Source organism: Eumetopias jubatus, unplaced genomic scaffold, assembly GCF_037043125.1.
Source record: "Eumetopias jubatus isolate StellerSeaLion01/CBP00866 unplaced genomic scaffold, mEumJub1_p1.0 scaffold_1, whole genome shotgun sequence".
Lineage (NCBI taxonomy): Eukaryota > Metazoa > Chordata > Mammalia > Carnivora > Otariidae > Eumetopias > Eumetopias jubatus.
In genome coordinates this window covers 3996925-4014111 of record NW_028274807.1, presented here as the reverse complement: position 1 = coordinate 4014111, position 17187 = coordinate 3996925, and the positions used below count along the sequence as shown (strand labels likewise).

Sequence of the window (17187 nt, the reverse complement as noted above, 5' to 3'; positions counted from 1 at the left end):
TGCTTGGGCCCCGGCCTTCAAACTGGTCTACAAAATCGGAGGGCACCCCACGTGTGGAACCCAGTCGTAATGGCGCTGTGTGCCCGCTGGCTCCCTCTGCTTCTCCTTCTGCACCTGCCTCTGCAGACCAGCGCTGCGCCTCAGCCCAGCTGACATTCACGCCAGGGTCCTTCTGGGTCACAGTCCTTGGCCTCTCACATCAGGGAGATTCCTCCAGGATAATCGGCCTCTGCAGAAGCCATATCCGGGGACTCCCTCGGGCCAGCGGCAGTCAGAGGCGGGGGAGAAACCCCCTTGCACACTTTCAAGCTCAGCTCAGCCTGTCGGTAACATCCAAGCCTCCAGGGCAGGAAGGCAGGGTGAAGATGACCCTCAAGCCCAGCCTTCTCCTGGGTGTAGCTGGATTTTCTGAGAACTACTGCCCCTTCTTCTCATCTTTGTGCAAACGGAAGGGTTTAGCCTTAGCCCAATTCTGTGTGTTGCCTCTGAACACGCCAACTTGAAATCATTCCTCCAACAGACCTTTCTGTGGCCTCCTCACGAGCACACTGAGGCCAACTAAGGAAGCCTGGTTTGCATTTACATAAAGCTGGTCTGCATCCATGGTGCATGTGAGCATAGATCAGGCTCAGAGCCCCTGATGCCTCCATGGTCTCCAAAATAATCTCCTGGTGTCAAAAACGAGAAAACAAACAGTGGTGCACACTAGGTATGCCAGGGCAAGGGATTGCCGTCGGTGGGGGCACAGTGTAGGGGCATTCCGTGGCATAAAGACCATTGTGAAGCTGAAGAGGAGGGAGCAGGGGCATCAAAGTGTCCTCGTTTGATCACAAGCCCAGAGGGAGCCTGCTGGCGGTGTCTGGGTTCCAATTTCTGAGGCTGTGGGGGAGGAGGAGGCGGAGCCTGCCTGGGGAGTTTTTCCACAGCTAGCGGGCGGGCTGGCCTGGATCTGTCCCTCCTTCCGGGGAGATACCCCATGACCCCACGACCACCCGGCTTACAGCCCAAGCTGAGGACATGGCCAGGGGCATGTGAGCCTTTCCACTGGGCTCCATGGTTTCAGAGCTGGTCTTTCAGCCCCTACACAGGAATACCAAATTTTGGGAACAGCATGTACCCCGAGCCACGTAAATAAGAAGTAGCAAAACTCAAAATTATTACATGCAGCTCAAGTTTTCCCAGCAGGGCAGCTCCTCTCTCTGTTTGGGAGCATCTGTGTAAATGGAAGAGAGAATCCAGTTGACCACCTGTGGGTGCCTTTGGCCTATGCTTTGCACGTGAATATAAACGTGGCCCTGGTTTTGTGCACAGTTAAGTGGTTTTCCCTTCTGTTCACCATAAGCCACGTGCTGTGAGCACTGCATGAGGGAGCGGCTCCCCAGGAGCAGCAGGGCCAGGCGAGCTGGGTGGGATGCTGAGACCCGGCTGGTGGGCGTCAGAGCCCTGGGCCCAGTTCTCGAGGCCCCCAGACCAGTCTCCCGGGAAGGAGGCTGCAGAAGGCCCTTGCTGCCCCCCAGCACAGGTGCACTGTTTTGCCCCTGCCTTCCCTGCTCAGAGCGCTGGCCCCTGCAGCAGATCCTAGCCCAGCCATGGGACAGTGTGGCAGCTTCCCGAAACAGTGCTTGCCCATTTCTGCAGGACAGGTTACTTAGACGACCTCCCCTCCTGGGGGACCTTGAAGGTGCCCTCTCCTGCCAGACGAATCCATTAGGCCTGAAGGAGAGGGTGAGTCATGGGGAACGCAGGGTTAAGGTTGAGAGCCCTATATTCACAGTTTCCTGGAGATCCCAGGCTGCCACCCAATCTGGGTCTCGGTTTTTCTGGAAGGATTTCGATGGTCATGGTAGCTCTTTGGGTTATTATAGTTTTACATTTTTTTTTTTTACAATTCTATCCTTAGGTACCCCAGGGGTGTCTTTTCTGTGACATTTGGAATACAGGCTGCCTGAGTTTAATCATAAATAGCTCATTTTTAAGTCCTCGGCCAATTAAAAATGATAGAAAGGATCCTATCATCCAAATTGCTAATAAAATGGACCACCAAAGCCACATGGGGGGCTTTCCATTTTTAGAGTCTCATGATCCCTGTAGAAGGGGGGGAAAGGTAAGTTTCTCCATAGAACATGTACGTTTATAAAGTTACTCTCTGTAACCAACCCCTTTCCCCCTCATTTGTTTGTGTCTTCCTTTGTAGACAGATTGGTGAGAGAGCTGAGTCTGGTGTGAACTGTTGCCTTTTATTAGATGAGCAGCTACTTAGTGTCATCCCTTGGTTATTCCAAAGCAAGAGTCAATGCAAGCAACGTTTTCAATCAGCGCGCAAACATGTGCGAACATCTGTATTATCTAATCTGTGATTGTATAAGCCCTGTTTTTTATGACACTGGATGGGTGAATCTACAGTGATCTTGCCTTGTTACTTAGCGAATACTGTCGCACTCAGTCAGAGGTTTGCACTGTGGTAGATAAACGCAGCATATATAAATATCTACGTATATATTTACAATGACATCGGCTCTCTGGGGCGCCTGTTCCATCGGCTGTCCTGCTCCACTAGCACAGAGACTCGAGCAAGACCCTAGAATGTGAGCTTTCTAACTGTACCTTCCAGGCCGTGGTCCTGGTGTGGATATTTCTGTAGGGTTATCTCCTTAGAAGATTTGTACGTGCATTTTTTTGCAGACTTGAACTTTGTTTTCTGAAATTAGATGCCACTTATGAAAATGTGACATAAATCAAATAAAGCATTGTTATTTTCAGATTTCTACTTCACTCTCCTTCTTGCTTCCACAATGTCTGCTCTCACACCTGCCAGGAGAACTGGGCCTGGGGTCTGGTGCAGCCTCACTCTTTTTTTTTTTTTTTTTTAAGATTTTATTTATTGATTTGGGAGAGGGAGAGAGAAAGAGAGCAAGCAGTGGGTGGGGCAGAGGGAGAGAGAATCCAAAGCAGACTCTGATCTGAGCACAGAGCCCAACCGGGCTCGATCCCACGGCGCTGAGACCATGACCCGAGCTGAAACCAAGAGCCGGACACTTAACTGACTGAGCCACCCCGGTGCCCCAGGAGCCTCAGTCTTAATGGAGCAGTCGCTTGGGTCGGGGTTATAACAGATTTGGATTAAGCTGGGAAGAAAAGAGCTCCAGGGATGTTGTGCTAAGCCCCCACTTGTTCTGTGGGAGCACGGGGTCAAGTGCATTTTCATGGACTATCTCATTTAAACGCCCCCCAACCCCAGGGCGGGACCGGAGAGCCACAGCCAGCCCCATTTCACAGGTGAGGAAGTGAGGCTCAGAGATTAGACCACTTGCCAAGGCAGTGGCGGAGGCTGAATTCAGAGGGTGACGGTCCAGCTGAGGAGCCAGGGCTCTTGGCCCCTTCGTCACCATCCCGCTGTGGAAAGAAGACACCGTGGGAGCTGAGGAGGAGAATCCATCTGGTCACAGGAGGTGGCTGGGGGAATCCATCCCCCGTGACCAGAGGAAACTTCTCCCCAGGTGTTTTGCCGTGGGGCAGGATGATGGGCAAGTGTCTCCAGGAGTCAGCTCTGGGGGCTTTATGCGCTGGGGGCCCTGTATAGGTCAGCACTGGGGTTCAGGCTCGGCCTGGGTGCAGGTGTCACTCTGGGATCATCACCTGGGCATGACTGTGATGGGGAGGACCAGGTCACCTTTGCAGGTGTGGAGGAAGGTGTGCGTGCATCGACACACAGAGAGAAAAGCCACTGCCCGGTGACTCAGCACTTCCCGTCCCCTCTTCCTGCCCAAGCTTCTCCGTCCCCAGACGCTGTGCTGTGCTCCCAAACCACTCACCACCTTCCCCCATCAAAATCCCCACTCCTTCCACACGTTTTCCAGATTTACCTTTATTAGAATCTTTAAGTAACAAAAAATTCTACATGTTCATTTTAACAAATAACACGAAAGTGAATAATCTAGCCCCCAGCCCATCCCAAGCACACCCCCGTGAGGTTCCCAGAGTTGACACCAGAAAGCAGTGTATTCACCCTCCGCTTTTAATACCCAGAGAGATGGACACGACACCCCCAGCCCTCCACCCCTTGCTTTCCTTCCTTTGCACGGCATCACGGACAGCCCTCCAGACCAGAGGGTACAGTGCTCCCTATTTTTGCTTCAACAGCTGTGTGACACACCATCGTGGGAATGTTCCAGAATCCCTGCAGCCATTTGCCTTCTGATAGACCCTGTGGCTGTTTCTACAATAACCACCAGGCTTCAGTAAATCTGAAAATTTGGAAAACAGTCTTAAACTGATATCCTTACAACGTACAATTTGAATCACAGAAGCCTTTTTGGAAACGCAAGTGGAAGGAAATCCAAAAAGTAAAATAGGTGCCTGGAGAAGAAGGTGGGGACCTGCAGCCCCCACGCGTGCCCCCTTACTCCCACGGTGCCCCTGAGGGTCCCACATGGCCGGCGCTCTGTCCCTAGCCTTCCCATTACACCTGGACGTGGGGACTCTTGGGGTCTGCAGGTGTGCAGGGGGATGGGAAACCCTCACAAAGCTGCCAGGCCTCGGTGATGTTGTCAGGAAAGATGAGCCCAAGAGGGTCTTACCCCACCCAAGGGTGCTAATCTTTGCTGATCACCATGGCCTTGGCAGTCAAAGTAAGTACTCTTGTTGGCACCCTCATTCTCTAGAGAGGCAATGACAGAAGAAATAGGGGTCCAACCCTATGGCAGGGTACCCTTCTTGGTGGATCAGCTGACGCCCGCCCAGCTGCTTCCCTCCCTCTCTGCCCATCCTGCTGTGTGAGCAGCTAACTGCGTGGGTCTGTGCTCAGTGCTGCCACGCTTGGGCGATGCCAGTCTGGCCACAAGCAGGAGAGCCGGCAGCCTGGCCTGTTGGCACCGTGACCTCGGGACTCGACTCGTTTCTCCTGATTCCCTCATGCGGCTGTCATCTTTGAGAGTAGGTGGCAGAAGGAAAGGGGGTCTCGGCACATGCCAAGACGGAAAGTTCCCCCGTGTAGGTGAGCACTAGGACCAAAGCCAGGGGAGAGTAGTTGTGGGTCTCCAAGGGCTCTGTCTAGCGGGCGCTGGGGCTGTGCCGTGCGGGGCCGCCGAGCCTCCCATCCCTCCTGGAGGACGGAGCAACAGGGAGGCAGGTTTGTAGGGTGGAGGAGAAGAGGGGGGCATCTGCGCCCCACAAAACCAAGGAGAGAAGGGCTGCAACGTCCAGGCCAACAGGGCAGAGGCAGCTGCCCGGTGAGAAGTGGCTAATAACTCTTGTGCCCTGAGCTGCAGAAGGCAGAGCTGGCTCCACATGGAAGGTGACAAGGCCCCCTCAGGGGCCATCTGGTAGGACCAACGGCATTGGGGACGAGAGGAGCCGGCCCAGACCATGGCCCTTGGTAAAAAGTCTTGGAAGCCAACTCAATTCATGGAGCAGAAAGTCAGACATTGTGTAGGTCGGTCAATCAACAAAGAGAGATGTAATCACAACTGGGTTTATAGATAACATATACGGGGAGAGAGAGAGAGAGAGAGAGCTCATTTAATATGACATGTGCCCTGCTAAAGTTCACAGCTGTCCAGTGTCCTCACAGAATTCTGCAGCTGCTACCACTCTCCAGTCCCAGATTTTCGTCGCCCCCAAAAGAAGTCCATCACCAGTCGCCCCCCACCCCTCCAACCCCCCGGCGGCCACTAACCTACTTCCTGTGTCCATGGATGTGCCTGTTCTGGGCACGTGGTGGGGATGCAATCACGCACCGTCGCCCTCTCTTAGCAGAAAGCACAGGTAGCTTTCAAAAGCAACACACAGCATAGGAGAAGGATCACCCCAGCTCAGAAAGGTTGAGACACCCCGCCCCTCAAAAGTGTTACAGCCGACCAAGGCACGCACCCATGACAGGAAGTAATAATCAGGTTTAATGGCCACAGTGTGAGTGTAAGGGGGCAGAAAGCCTAGCATTCATCTCCCCTTTCCACCAGCAGCAAGGGAGTCTGGCTTCTCCTGGGCAAGTCAAAGTTCTCGTTCTGTGGGTTCTGGAAGGTTCTACATATGTGTATCATGCTCAAGTCGGTGAGGAAGATATTCGATCTCAAAATGATCCCTGGGACCATATGGAACCCAGTCATTATGTGAATCCACCCTGAGCCACTGAGGGATGCTCACTTTAGAGGCGCCCTGACCAGCAGGTGGAGGTGTAACAGGCGCCCTTTGGGGCCCCCCGGGGTCAGCTGAGTGGCCAGGGTGCCCCCTGGTGCCATGAGGGGCATCATGCTGCCCGTGGCCCCACCAAAGCAGCCAGCTCTTCCCAGCATTGAATTGCAGCAAGGCTGTGTCCTTGGGTGAATTTCTCTCAACTTCCTCATTGGTAAAATAAGAATAAATATGTGATTTCTCACTGCAGTTTGAGTAAAAGGGAGAAAGAGTCTCCAGCTCACACTATAGCACTTCCTAGCCCCCAATTTTAACATTGGTTAGCGCTCTCTTGGGTGCTCTAGTAACATTGGCTGTCCCCAGCCAAGAATATTGTTTAAAAATCCCGAGGAAGACCCCGTCTCTCTTGGAGACCCACCCCCCCGCCCCCCGCCACCACCGGCCGGTCTCACAGAACTCAGGGAAAGAACTGGGCTCTGGGGGACTTTGGGCTCCTGGCAAGCAAGTAATTAGAAGCAATTGCTCAAACTTAGTTTGTCTGCATTTCAGCACTGAGTTTTTAAACCTACGGGAGATCACGAAGGGATCTTTACAGGAGGTTGAAACACAGGACCGGGGATGTAATTTCTGCCCCCCTTGTCTGTTGCGGCTGGGAACATGAAGCAGAACAGAATGGCCCATGTGTGGCAGGTGCTGTCACCCGACTACACTCTTTCAGAAGGGCTCCTCCTGGTGCGTCCTCAGAGGCCAGCCTGGCTGGCTGCAAATTCACGACCAAAATACTACCTGGCTCCATGTCTGTTTCCTTCTCTGAAAATGGGGATGGTACCACCCCCTGGCTCTGTGGGCTTGTTTAGGAGCATTCGGAGAGTTAGCAAATCTCAAGTGCTCAGTTGGTGTCTGACACCTGCCAGGTTCTCCATCAGTCCTGGCTTCCAGGTCTACCACCGGCTTCTTTACCCCCCTCCTCCCAGAGGCTACTCTACCCCGTGCCCTGGCCATGAACCCAGAAGGACCCCCCTCCTCTACTCTGAGACCTTGGAGCTGCTGGGGCTGGGGGGTATCTGCAGACCCTGGAACCAGACTCTGGGCTTCGGTCCCCCTCTCTGCTGTGTGACCTTGCGCTCTTGAGCTCATGCTCTGTGCTTCCACTCGCTCACTTGTAATCCATACCTCGCAGGGCTACTGTGGGGCTCCATGAAGTAAAATGTGTGAAACAGGACAGCCCTGCAGCAATGAGCCTTCCTTAGAGGAGGCTGAGCCGCTCTTTTATCATGTGTAGGGGGCAGGGGACCCAGTGCCCCCCGAGACCCTCGTCTCTTCCTTTCCGGGTCTCTCCCCCAGCACAGAGCACCTCTCTCGGGGTGGGAGATGGAGGGAATGGGCCGCACCTGGGGTTCTGCTCAAACCCACGAAAAGGAGAATGAGGAAGAACTTTGAAATATTGGCAAAGATGAAGTTCTCCCTCAATTGATGGAGACTGGAGGTCGGCAGTGAAGGGGTGTGACTCACCCCTGCGGGGGTCCTAGGGTCTTCGACACGCAGGTCAGATCGGCCCCAGGATTTCCAAGCGTTGAAACTGGGCCCTTCGGTAGGTCAGTGGCATGAGGACAGAGGGAGGATGGGAAGGAGGGATCAGGCAGTGAACAAAGGAGGGGCCACGGTGCTCTAGGGCTTTTTCCAGCTCCACCCCAGCCCTTGCAGCCCTGGAGGGGTGCAGACCCAGCTACAGACCCAACCTTCCCAGGTGCCCGCCTCGGGGTCCCCCAGCAGGGTTCCTTGGGAGGGGTCAGGCTCGGCAGAGTGGGCTGGGTGTGCATGACCCCACGTTTTATCCCCTGGGCCTCGACAGCCGTGGGGGTAAAGCGGGAGCAGAGCCCCTGAATGGGAAGTAAGGTGCAGAGTGCGGGGGTGACGGGGCAGGTGTGAGCCAACGTCTTGTTATCCCTGCTTCTGTGGGCCCAGTGACCCTCTGTCATCTGACCTGCGGAAGAGGGGGAGGGGGCTTTCGGGAGGTGGTCCTAGGGGAACCGGAGAACACATCTGCCAGCCTTTGGGATTTTTTAAATTCAAAAGCGTGATTCAGGTTTAAGATTGAAAGGATGGGAACCAATAGAGGCCAGGGAGGCAGGGGGCCCTGGGGCTGCCCTGCTTGAGGGTGGACTGGGCAAGAAGAGGCAGGGGGCCCAACCGGGAGACAAGGTTCTGCCAGCAGAGCCCACCTCTTTATACCAAGGATTTCACAAGACCCCTTTTGATCTCTTGAAAGGAAGTTATACTTAATAATTTTATACTTAATAACATGCCTACACACAAAGTAAAATAAATATGCATAGTGCCCTATAAAATAGGACAAGTAAAGGGAAAGTGTTGGTGGATGGAGCAACATCATGCGTTTCCATGTGCCCACACTCCCCATGATGGCCCTGCACAGGGCCCCCCCCCCCCAGCGAGCGCACCACCTAGGAAGGCAGGGAGCCCCAGGGCCAACAACTCACAAGCCACGTGGGGCCCTGTCCCTAGTGATGCCATGTTCGAAATGATCCACTTGGCCAAAGCTCCAACCTCAGTGAAGCCTTCCCTCTATTCACATCAGCCTGCATTCCCGGGAAATCCCAGCATCTCCAGACTTTGCAAAAACCCAAATAATAACTTCATGTTAGGATTTACACAGAAGGAGGCTCTAGACTCAAACCGTTATAAACAGGTTTGTGGCTGCCCTTGGCGTCCAGCAGGAAGTCCACAGGATGCCCTGGCGCACTGCAGACCCCTGACAGTCTGGCTTTGTGTCCACTTGATGCCAGCAGCGCCCCCCCCCATTCATATGACGCTCAGAAAACGTGCCACGAGTTTCGAAACATCCCCGACGGCTGTGCAGAACCACTGAAACCCACTGGTCAAGACCATGTGTCCCTGGGCCCCCATTGCCCCACCACGCCTTCAGCCTGTGTCTTGGCGACACCCTCCTGCCAAAGACCACGGGAGCACACATGCTGTCAAGGGGGGGTTGATGGACTTGGGGCAACAAGGGACACCACGTACGGTGGGGCACCTTGGTAAGACAGCATTAGAAAGGATCAACTATATAGGACTTGGGGGACATTCACGGAAATGGGGCTTGGCTCAGGATTGGGTGCTGGCAGGAGGCAGAAGCAGCTGAGAGATTGGGTATCCTAATAAATCCTATCTAGAAGGCGGAGGAATGAAGCCAGGCAGCGGCTGGGGAGGGTAGGAAGCTGAGGTACACATGCCAGCCAGCAGAGGGGGCTGGTGGTCCCTGGGGTTCAGACCAGGTCCGCGGGCTGGCTCCCGGGCTGGGGCTGGGACTGGGGCCGGGGGTGTCTCCCTCCATCAGGGTCAGCGGTCTGGCCGGTTGCAGGTGCTCTGTGAACTCGTTTGCGAGCATACCACAGCCCCCCATGGGCTCGGGACTGGGCTAGGCTGAGGCATGGAATTGAAGCGGGGGGGGGCCTGAATCTGAGCAATCAAGATAAATGGTATTTTACTGGAGTACTTTTTAAAAGTGGCCTGGCAGGGTCCCCAGGTTGTCTGTGGTCTTTTGGGCCCAGAGGCTTTACGGGGACGCATGAACCACAGGTTTTGCTTGCTCCTTTGGTTTTTGACAGGCTGGAGAAGAGTGGAGATCTTGAGCCCTGGGTCAGCATCTGCCTCTTAGACTTGGAGATCCAGTCCTCCCCAACAACCCACTGTGCGTTCATGGTTGGGTGTCTGCCCTGCGCGGAGGGAGGTGCTGGGATTCACCCTGCAGACTGCGGTTTGCTGGGCCTCTGAGGTTTTTGGAAGCTCCCCAGATGACTGTAACATCTACATCCATTCTTTGAAGTAGTCATGAGGCTATTGGCTTGGAGGGGGGTTGTGTGCTAGCATTCACACTGCCCAGGACCCCCAGGGAGCATGGAGCAGACGGTCCAAAGCATGACTTGCATGAGGATCCCCTTTGCCCCCCTGCGGGAGCAACAGAGAAAAGGGAGAGAACTTTGAGCCCCAGGACGAGATGGTTCAGCCCCCACCCAGATGATTCTCCTGAGCAGGGGGGGGTTCCCTGGAAGGAGGCCCCCGTGCTGGGGGTGAAGGTTGCTTCTGCATCTGAGTCTGACCTGGGGTCTCCCCAAGTTACCCAGGAAGACACTCTCAAGCCTGGAACACGCAATAGTGGGATGGCAGACATAGCCTGTGAGTGGGGGTGGGAGGCAGGGCTGCCGCCCGTGGTGGTGTCTGTGGCTCCGATGGAGACGGGGGCCTCCGATCGGGCCCGCGAGCGAGACGGTGGGTGGAGAGCACCGTGTCTGTGAGGGGTGACGGCTGCAGCCAAGGAAGGCAGGGTGCGGAGGCCCGGGGACCCTCATGCCTCCACAGGGTCGGGGGCTGTCCCTGTCCCTGGCCAGGCCTTGGCCCTCTCCTCGCTCTGCAGGTGTGTGGCCACACCGGGAAGCCGCATATCCCCGAGGGCCCATGTGGTCCCCAGGTGGCGAGCCTCCTCTGAGGGCCTGGCAGCCACAGGCAGAGGACACAGAAGCTCTTTGGCCCCCCACAGCGAGCACCCCTGGGCCGCCCATGAGCCCGGGGCATCTTCCATGAGCCCAGGCCCCGGGCGCGCAGGGCCACGGAACTCGCGCTGAGAGCCACTGGGCGTGAGGCAGCCCCGCAGAGGCTTGGCGCTGTTTGCTCATCTCCCCCCTGGAGCAGGTCAGGGGGGAGCCCCGGAGCGCAGATCTGGACTCGGAGACCCCAGGACTGGCAGAGAGGAAAGACAGGGGCGCGTCCCCTCGTTGCGGGGAGGGTGTGACGAGTGCTCGGGGACCAGCGCCTAGGGGGTTGCTGGCCGGGCCCAGGTGTGAGGACTCGCTTGCGGGGAGAAATGCACGGTGTCAGCCGGGGTCTTGGTCTCCCATCGGGACCTCGAGGGACACATCTGCCCACCTAATGCTTTCTGCTGACGGGAGCAAACTTGACCCACCACCCACGGGACAGTGAGAGCCAAAGGTGACCAATCTGGAACATGCCTGAAGCCTTGTTGTAACTGAGGAAGGGGCAGGGGGAGGAAGGGGGGCCCCCAGCCTCAGGTTCTGGGTGGACCCTGTCCCTCCGGGGCACAGGGGCAGACAACAGGCAGTCCCGGGGCAGGTGGGGAGCACAGGAAGAGGGGGTGTCCAGATCAGGGCTCAGGCATGGCAGACACAGGCAGAGACGGGTGGGCTGTCACCATCGACGAGGCTGTGCGGCCGGAAGCTGCAGAGCCGGGCCCCGGAGGCCGGCTGGGTAGCAAGGGGGATGGTGACAGCATGGCCCCGTCACCAGGGTGACCTCTGAACCCCTCCAGCTAAGATCCGGCCCGGCCTCCAAGGCTGGGCTTGGTCTGTGAGGAGAAAGGGACACACAGGCAGAGGGAGGGGTCTGTCCAGGGGAGCACCGCTGTGGGTAGCACGTGCTCTGGGGAGGAGGCTGCGCTTTGCACCTGCTGCGCGGTCTGAGGTGTTTCCAGAAAGGTTCACTCCCTAGGCCTGGCAGGTGTAGTGGCTGGACATTAGAAGGAACACATAGGGCTTTGGATTTGGAGGCCTGGGCATCCTGCCTTGGCCTCCTCATAGCAGACCCCATTGCGTGGGACTTTTAAAGTCTTTTTCCTTATCTGTAAAGCAAGGGTAATGATATCTCACTTCCAGGGACATCATCAGCTCGGGGCACCTGGCCCCAAGTGCAGACCCCAAAACAAAGCCTGTTGTTCTCATGGGAGCCGGTGTCTCTTTTCAGTAGGAGGATGACTCAGACCAAGAGACCCCATTTCTGTGAGCTGCTCTATTTGTTGACGGCCGTCCGGCAGGAAGGAGCACGCGGGGAATCGAATCTCTGGCCATAAGGGGGTGCGGGCAGCAGACACAGCGTGCAGGACGCCCGGCCCGAGCAGAGGGTCGTGCTGAGCTTCCCACCCGGGGGCCCTGCGTGACATCGGTGGGGAGGCACGTGTCCCAGAAAGTTAGGGACGGAGGGAAGAGCTCTGCATCTAGGGGTCGTTAGGACTTCATGAGAACCCGAGACAGAGTCCTCATGGTGAGACTAGCTCATTTCCTCAGAAAGCTGCCTCCGTTTTCAGAAGAAAAAGGTAAAAGACCACCAAGGGGCCACAGCCATTACACTTGACTTGCAAATAAATACAAAAAAGTGCCAGTTGGTAAGATGGCTTTATTGGTTTGCTCTCTTCACGAAGGAAGACATTAACCACCTTTTTTTTTTTTTGAAACTTATATTTGAAATGTCTTTTCTGAATTTGCACGAGGTGGTGGCCACTTGGAAAACCACTGGGCCTCCCTGCGGTGTCAGGCTTGGTCTGAGACCCGCCACATCCTCATGCAAACAGTGCAGCTACTGAGGGTCATCTTTCAGCTCCGGGGTTGGGGGGGGGGACTGGGAGGCCCTGGGCTGGAGGCGCTCGCACCCCCTCCCACCACCCCCATCTGGGAGAGGCTGAGAAAGGAGAGCCACTTGGCAGAAATAAAACACAAGAGCATGGAGTCTCAGGAAAGAGGAACAGCCCTCACGCTGCGTTTGGGATCTTGCTTTATTCGTTAAGACATCAGGCCCCAGGCCCTAGCTTTCAGTGAAGGGGCTTGCTGGGAGCAGGGTAGGAGAAAAGCAGGGATGAGCCACAGCCGGCAGAGGACACAGGCAGGGTGCCCCGAGTGTGGATGGTCATTTCCCGGGGTGTCCAGGGCCAGTGGACGTTGCTTCAAAATCTGCATTCTGGAAACAAAGCACAGGCATGCATCCCCATGACCAGCCTCGACCTCACCCAATGGGTGCCTGGCTTCTCAAGGTCAAGACAGGCTCCAAGGTCAGTGCCTTGGCCTGCGTTCTCCCCAAGTCACTAGGAAAGCGTTGAGTGTCTGACCTTGTGGAGAATAGCCATATGTCCCACCAGAACTTAGGGGTTCAGGCAGGTGATAGAAAGGATGGGCCTCGGCAGGGCCGCTGTCAGCTCCCAAAGGAGAAGGTATAATCCCTGCCCCCCGCTGAGGGGCCCCAAAGACTGGGGACAGCCAGCAGAGAGGCAATGGACAACTCCCTCCTGGTCCCGAAGCCTTATCTGGGCCTCTGCCTGGATTTGCCAGGAAGGGGGAGGAGGCCGGGGGCAGTGGGCGGGGGCCCCATCATCCATCAGGATGCTGGCATCAGCCGGAAGGCGGCCCCACTCCCTCATTCCGGGGGACAAAGGGCGCGCGTGCTGATTCCAGGAAGGTGCCTTTCGTAGGCGCCTGTGTCCTTCTTAGAAGATGAGCTGGCACCTGGACTGCCAGGTGGCTTCTAGCAGACCTCACGCCCCAGATGTGGGGTGGGACTGACGGAGCCAGGGCTGCACACACCCCCCCCACCCTGCCCCCGCCCCCGCGTGTGCGGACCCCTGCTTGTGGCTGCCCCGGGCTTCCCCCGGAATGGCAGTCCCGGCCCCGCTGCACCGCGGGTGGAGGCAGGCTGGGGGAAGGTGGTGGGGTGCGGGGAGGCACCGGGGCTCCGTGCCTGGGGCCGCCACTGTCTGTCCCGCCAGGAGCACATCACAAACGAGACAGGGCTTTGTTTGCTGACTGTGGCTTCAGACACTGGCCCAGCTTCCCAAACCTGTGCATTTTCCACTTCGCTCCAGGAGAGTTTTTAAACTAGCTCCCTGTACGTAGCACCTCGACTTTGAACACCTTTTCGAAACAACGGCTTTTAGAGTCGGCACAGACCCCTCAGCAAAGGGACAGCAGGGGCAGCCCCTGGCTGACGCCTCCGCCGATGGACAGCCGCGGCGCTGGGGGCCCTGCCCGGGCGTGCGTGGCCTCCGGGGACCCAGGAGGGATGCCGTGCCCGCGGGGCCGCTCACCTGTGTCCTGCAGAGGCTTGAAGCACCAGGGCACCCCGTGGATGCTGGAGTCGAAGCAGCAGCCCCGATTGGTGCACTGCTCAGGGGTGATGTGGGGGTAGCCACAGTCCACTCTGTCCTTGGCCGGCACCTCACACAGGTTCGTCGCTGTCCCAAACAACACCTGGTCAGCGCGGGTGGGTCTGCTGACTTCAGTTTGCCAGTGCGCAGCCTCCCCCCGGCTTCTGAGTTCAAAGCAAATGACCCCCCTGAACCCCAACACCTGCTTGAGGAGGACGCTCCTCCCGCAGAAGGTTTTACTTGCCCTGTGGGAGCTCTGGGCCTTGGCCAGGGTGCCCCTCGCACTGTGTGCCCCCAGGGTCCTGTCAGGGGTCCGTGGGCCGCGGTTCCTTCCCCCTGGCCATCTGGGGGCCCCCAAACCCAGAAACAAGGCTCCCCTTCACTGTTTTATCAACACAAACTGCTCCCTTAAAGAAATGAATAGTATAATAGGAGATACACACTTAAAACAGAAAATCACAATGCAGGCTGTTTTCCCTTCCTTTTCCGTGTCTCCCTGTCCCCCAAACCCTTGGTGTGTCCCATCTTTCTGGCACATCCTTCCGTCCTCAACACTTGTTTTTGAAGCAAGCCTATGTTGCTCAAGTTCTGCAATGTTCGCCTGGTCACTTAACAGGATTTTCCTTAGGAAAACGGAAACCACAGGAAATCCCTGAAATCCTCCCCTATCCTTGCCACTGGGTAATTCCTCATTCCAGGGCTTCCCAAACCTCGCTCGCGCTGGGATCCCAGAGACACTGTGGCGTGGGGGGGGGGGCGCATCCCGGGCTGCAGGATGTGCAAAGCCGTCCGGGTGACTCTGGCGGGCACCCAGGCTGGGAGCCGCTCCCTTCGGCACGTGATAAGAGCCACACCCTAATTTCTTCAAACTTGGGCGGATGGGACAGCCACACCCCCCACCTGCAGGTGCAAGGCCAGGACTAAGTGGAAATTGTCCGTGTGCACTGAAAACATTCTGGAAGAAACCGTATTCATTGGTCTTTCTGTTTGGTAAATGTGCCAACACAGTGTGTCAAGACCTCTCTGGTAGATGAGAAATCTGCGGCCAAGAAGGCAACGGGGTGGTAGGGTTGGCAGAGGCTGCCAGCCAGGCCAGATTCTAACCTGGCTTCTAACCTGGTCCCAGCACCGACTGAGAAGGTTGCATGCAGTCAGTTACTAACTTCCTGAGCCTCGGTTTCCTTGTCTGTAAAATGGGAACAGCAAGACCCAGTTGGTAGGGCTATTGAGAGGAACCGTGTGCATCTGGTAAATGGCAATTACTAATTAACGTGGGGGCCTGGTCACCTTCCTCAAGCCCCCACACGGCCCGCCGAGCCTGCATCTTGCCTCCCCCCCTCCTCCTCTGCCCTCCCCACGCCGGCCCCGGCCCCCTCCTTCCTAAGGCGTGAAGAGGAAGCCTGAGCAGTACTCACACAGGCCCTGGTACGCTGCTGCCCAGCTGGAGGACCCCAGGACCAGGAATACCACCAGCAGCCGGAGCGCTCTGGCCTCCATGGTCACGGGCGGGCGGGCGGGCTCTGGGGACCCGTCTGCTCGGCGAACTTGCCACGTCGGCCAAGGGGACGCCTTTATACCCCGCTGTTTGTACAGGTACTCTGGCTTCTGTTTGCTTGGGGACGGCCCTCCCCTCCTCTGGCCGCACCTACTTTTCCCTGCGCAGGACTGTGAAGCCCCCGGCGGCTCATCTTCCCGAAGGGGGACAGGCCAGTCTGACCCCACCGCCGTGGTAGCAAGCCAGCTGAGAGGCCAGACTCCGGTCCCCGGTTTACCACTCCTCTCTGGGGAGCTGGGCTGTGAGTCCCAGGCTAGCCCGGCCTGGGGGAGAGGATGAAGGCTCAGCGTGGGGCTGGGCAACGGCCAGAAACCCGGCCACGAGCAGCCCAGAAGGCAGTGACCACGGCGCCCGGGACCAGGACCAGCCTCGGGGACTTGAAAAGACGAGTCCCGCCCGGGATTCAGGCCCGCTGCGCGCACGCATCTCGTTCCTCCCTTGTAATTCTTGAAAATCCTGTTCTTTCTGTTTCTCTTGTTGACAGCAAGAGTTATTTTTTATTCTTAAGTACACTTTCATAAATGTATTTGATACACTTATTCAATATTTTAAGAAAATTGAGTTTGATAGATTGTAGCATTCTGATAAAAAAAGAATACATGCAGTAGGTTTTGAAAAAGCAGACAATCCAAAAAAGTCCTCTCCTGTCCAGAGGTATCTGCATTTAACACTTTCTTAAGTATTTTTCCAGAAATGTTCTCTCTAGACCTAAGCACGTTTTTAACCCAAATGAGCACTTACTAGATGTCTTTGTTCAGCTTGTCTTCTTTTTTTTAATGAAAGATATATCCTGGAAATTATTTTATAACAGCTTATCAAAACAAGATTGGGAATAATTATACCCATCTTCCAAAGGAATGAACTAAGGGCTCCCGACATAAGGTGCCTGTCAGGGCTTCCTCTCGTGGGCCCGGCAGAGCCGGAACCCAGGAAGCTGTGTAGGACCCGGAAGCAGGTGCACCTGGCAGGTCACCTCAGCCCCCGGTGGGGGTGCGGGGTTGGAAGGGGACCTGAACTACCCCGGAGTTTGCCCCCAGGGCTGTCCTCCACCCAGTGACTGATGGGGCCTGGCTCTGCACGCGTTGGCGATGAGGGTTGGGTCCCACCTTGCAACAGCCCAGGCCTAGCCCTTCCTACGCAGCAAGCCCCCACCGTCTGCTTTTCACCCCCTTCTTCCAAGACAAGTGCAGGCTGAAGACAGAGCAATGTCTGTGTTGTTTTCAGGGCTTTGCTTTGCTCCCAGGAGAGTGTGTGCCCAAGCTGAAAGATGGCACAAGTTTTGTTTTATGAAGAGATCATCGTAGAGAAAATCCCTGGGAGCCTTTTCTGGACAGACCTCTGCCTTTGCACTCCCCGTAATATCCTCGGGCCCGGCCAGGTTGTGGAGCTGGGCCAGGTTCCAGGAAAGCCCAAACACCCGGGATCGGGCTTGGAAGGGCCAGCTGTTGGAACGCTGTTGGGGCGCCCTGGTTTCCGTCTGACCGCACTTGGAATCCCCTGGGGAGCTGGACCCATACGGTTGCTGTCCCCTGCCCGTCCAGCCTGGGCAGGTCATTCAGATGAA

At 56.4% G+C, this 17187-nt stretch overlaps 1 protein-coding gene across 1 annotated transcript; it reads right to left on the bottom strand.

The window, feature by feature from the left end:
• Positions 1-13874: 13874 nt before the first annotated feature.
• On the bottom strand, positions 13875-15606 carry TFF3 (trefoil factor 3). Its single transcript, XM_028126422.2, has 2 exons — positions 15484-15606; positions 13875-14155 (listed from the first exon to the last, which is right to left on the bottom strand). The coding sequence occupies exons 1-2, from the start codon at positions 15563-15565 to the stop codon at positions 13875-13877; spliced, it is 363 nt and encodes a 120-aa protein (XP_027982223.2). The 5' UTR covers positions 15566-15606.
• Between the last annotated feature and the right edge of the window lie 1581 nt (positions 15607-17187).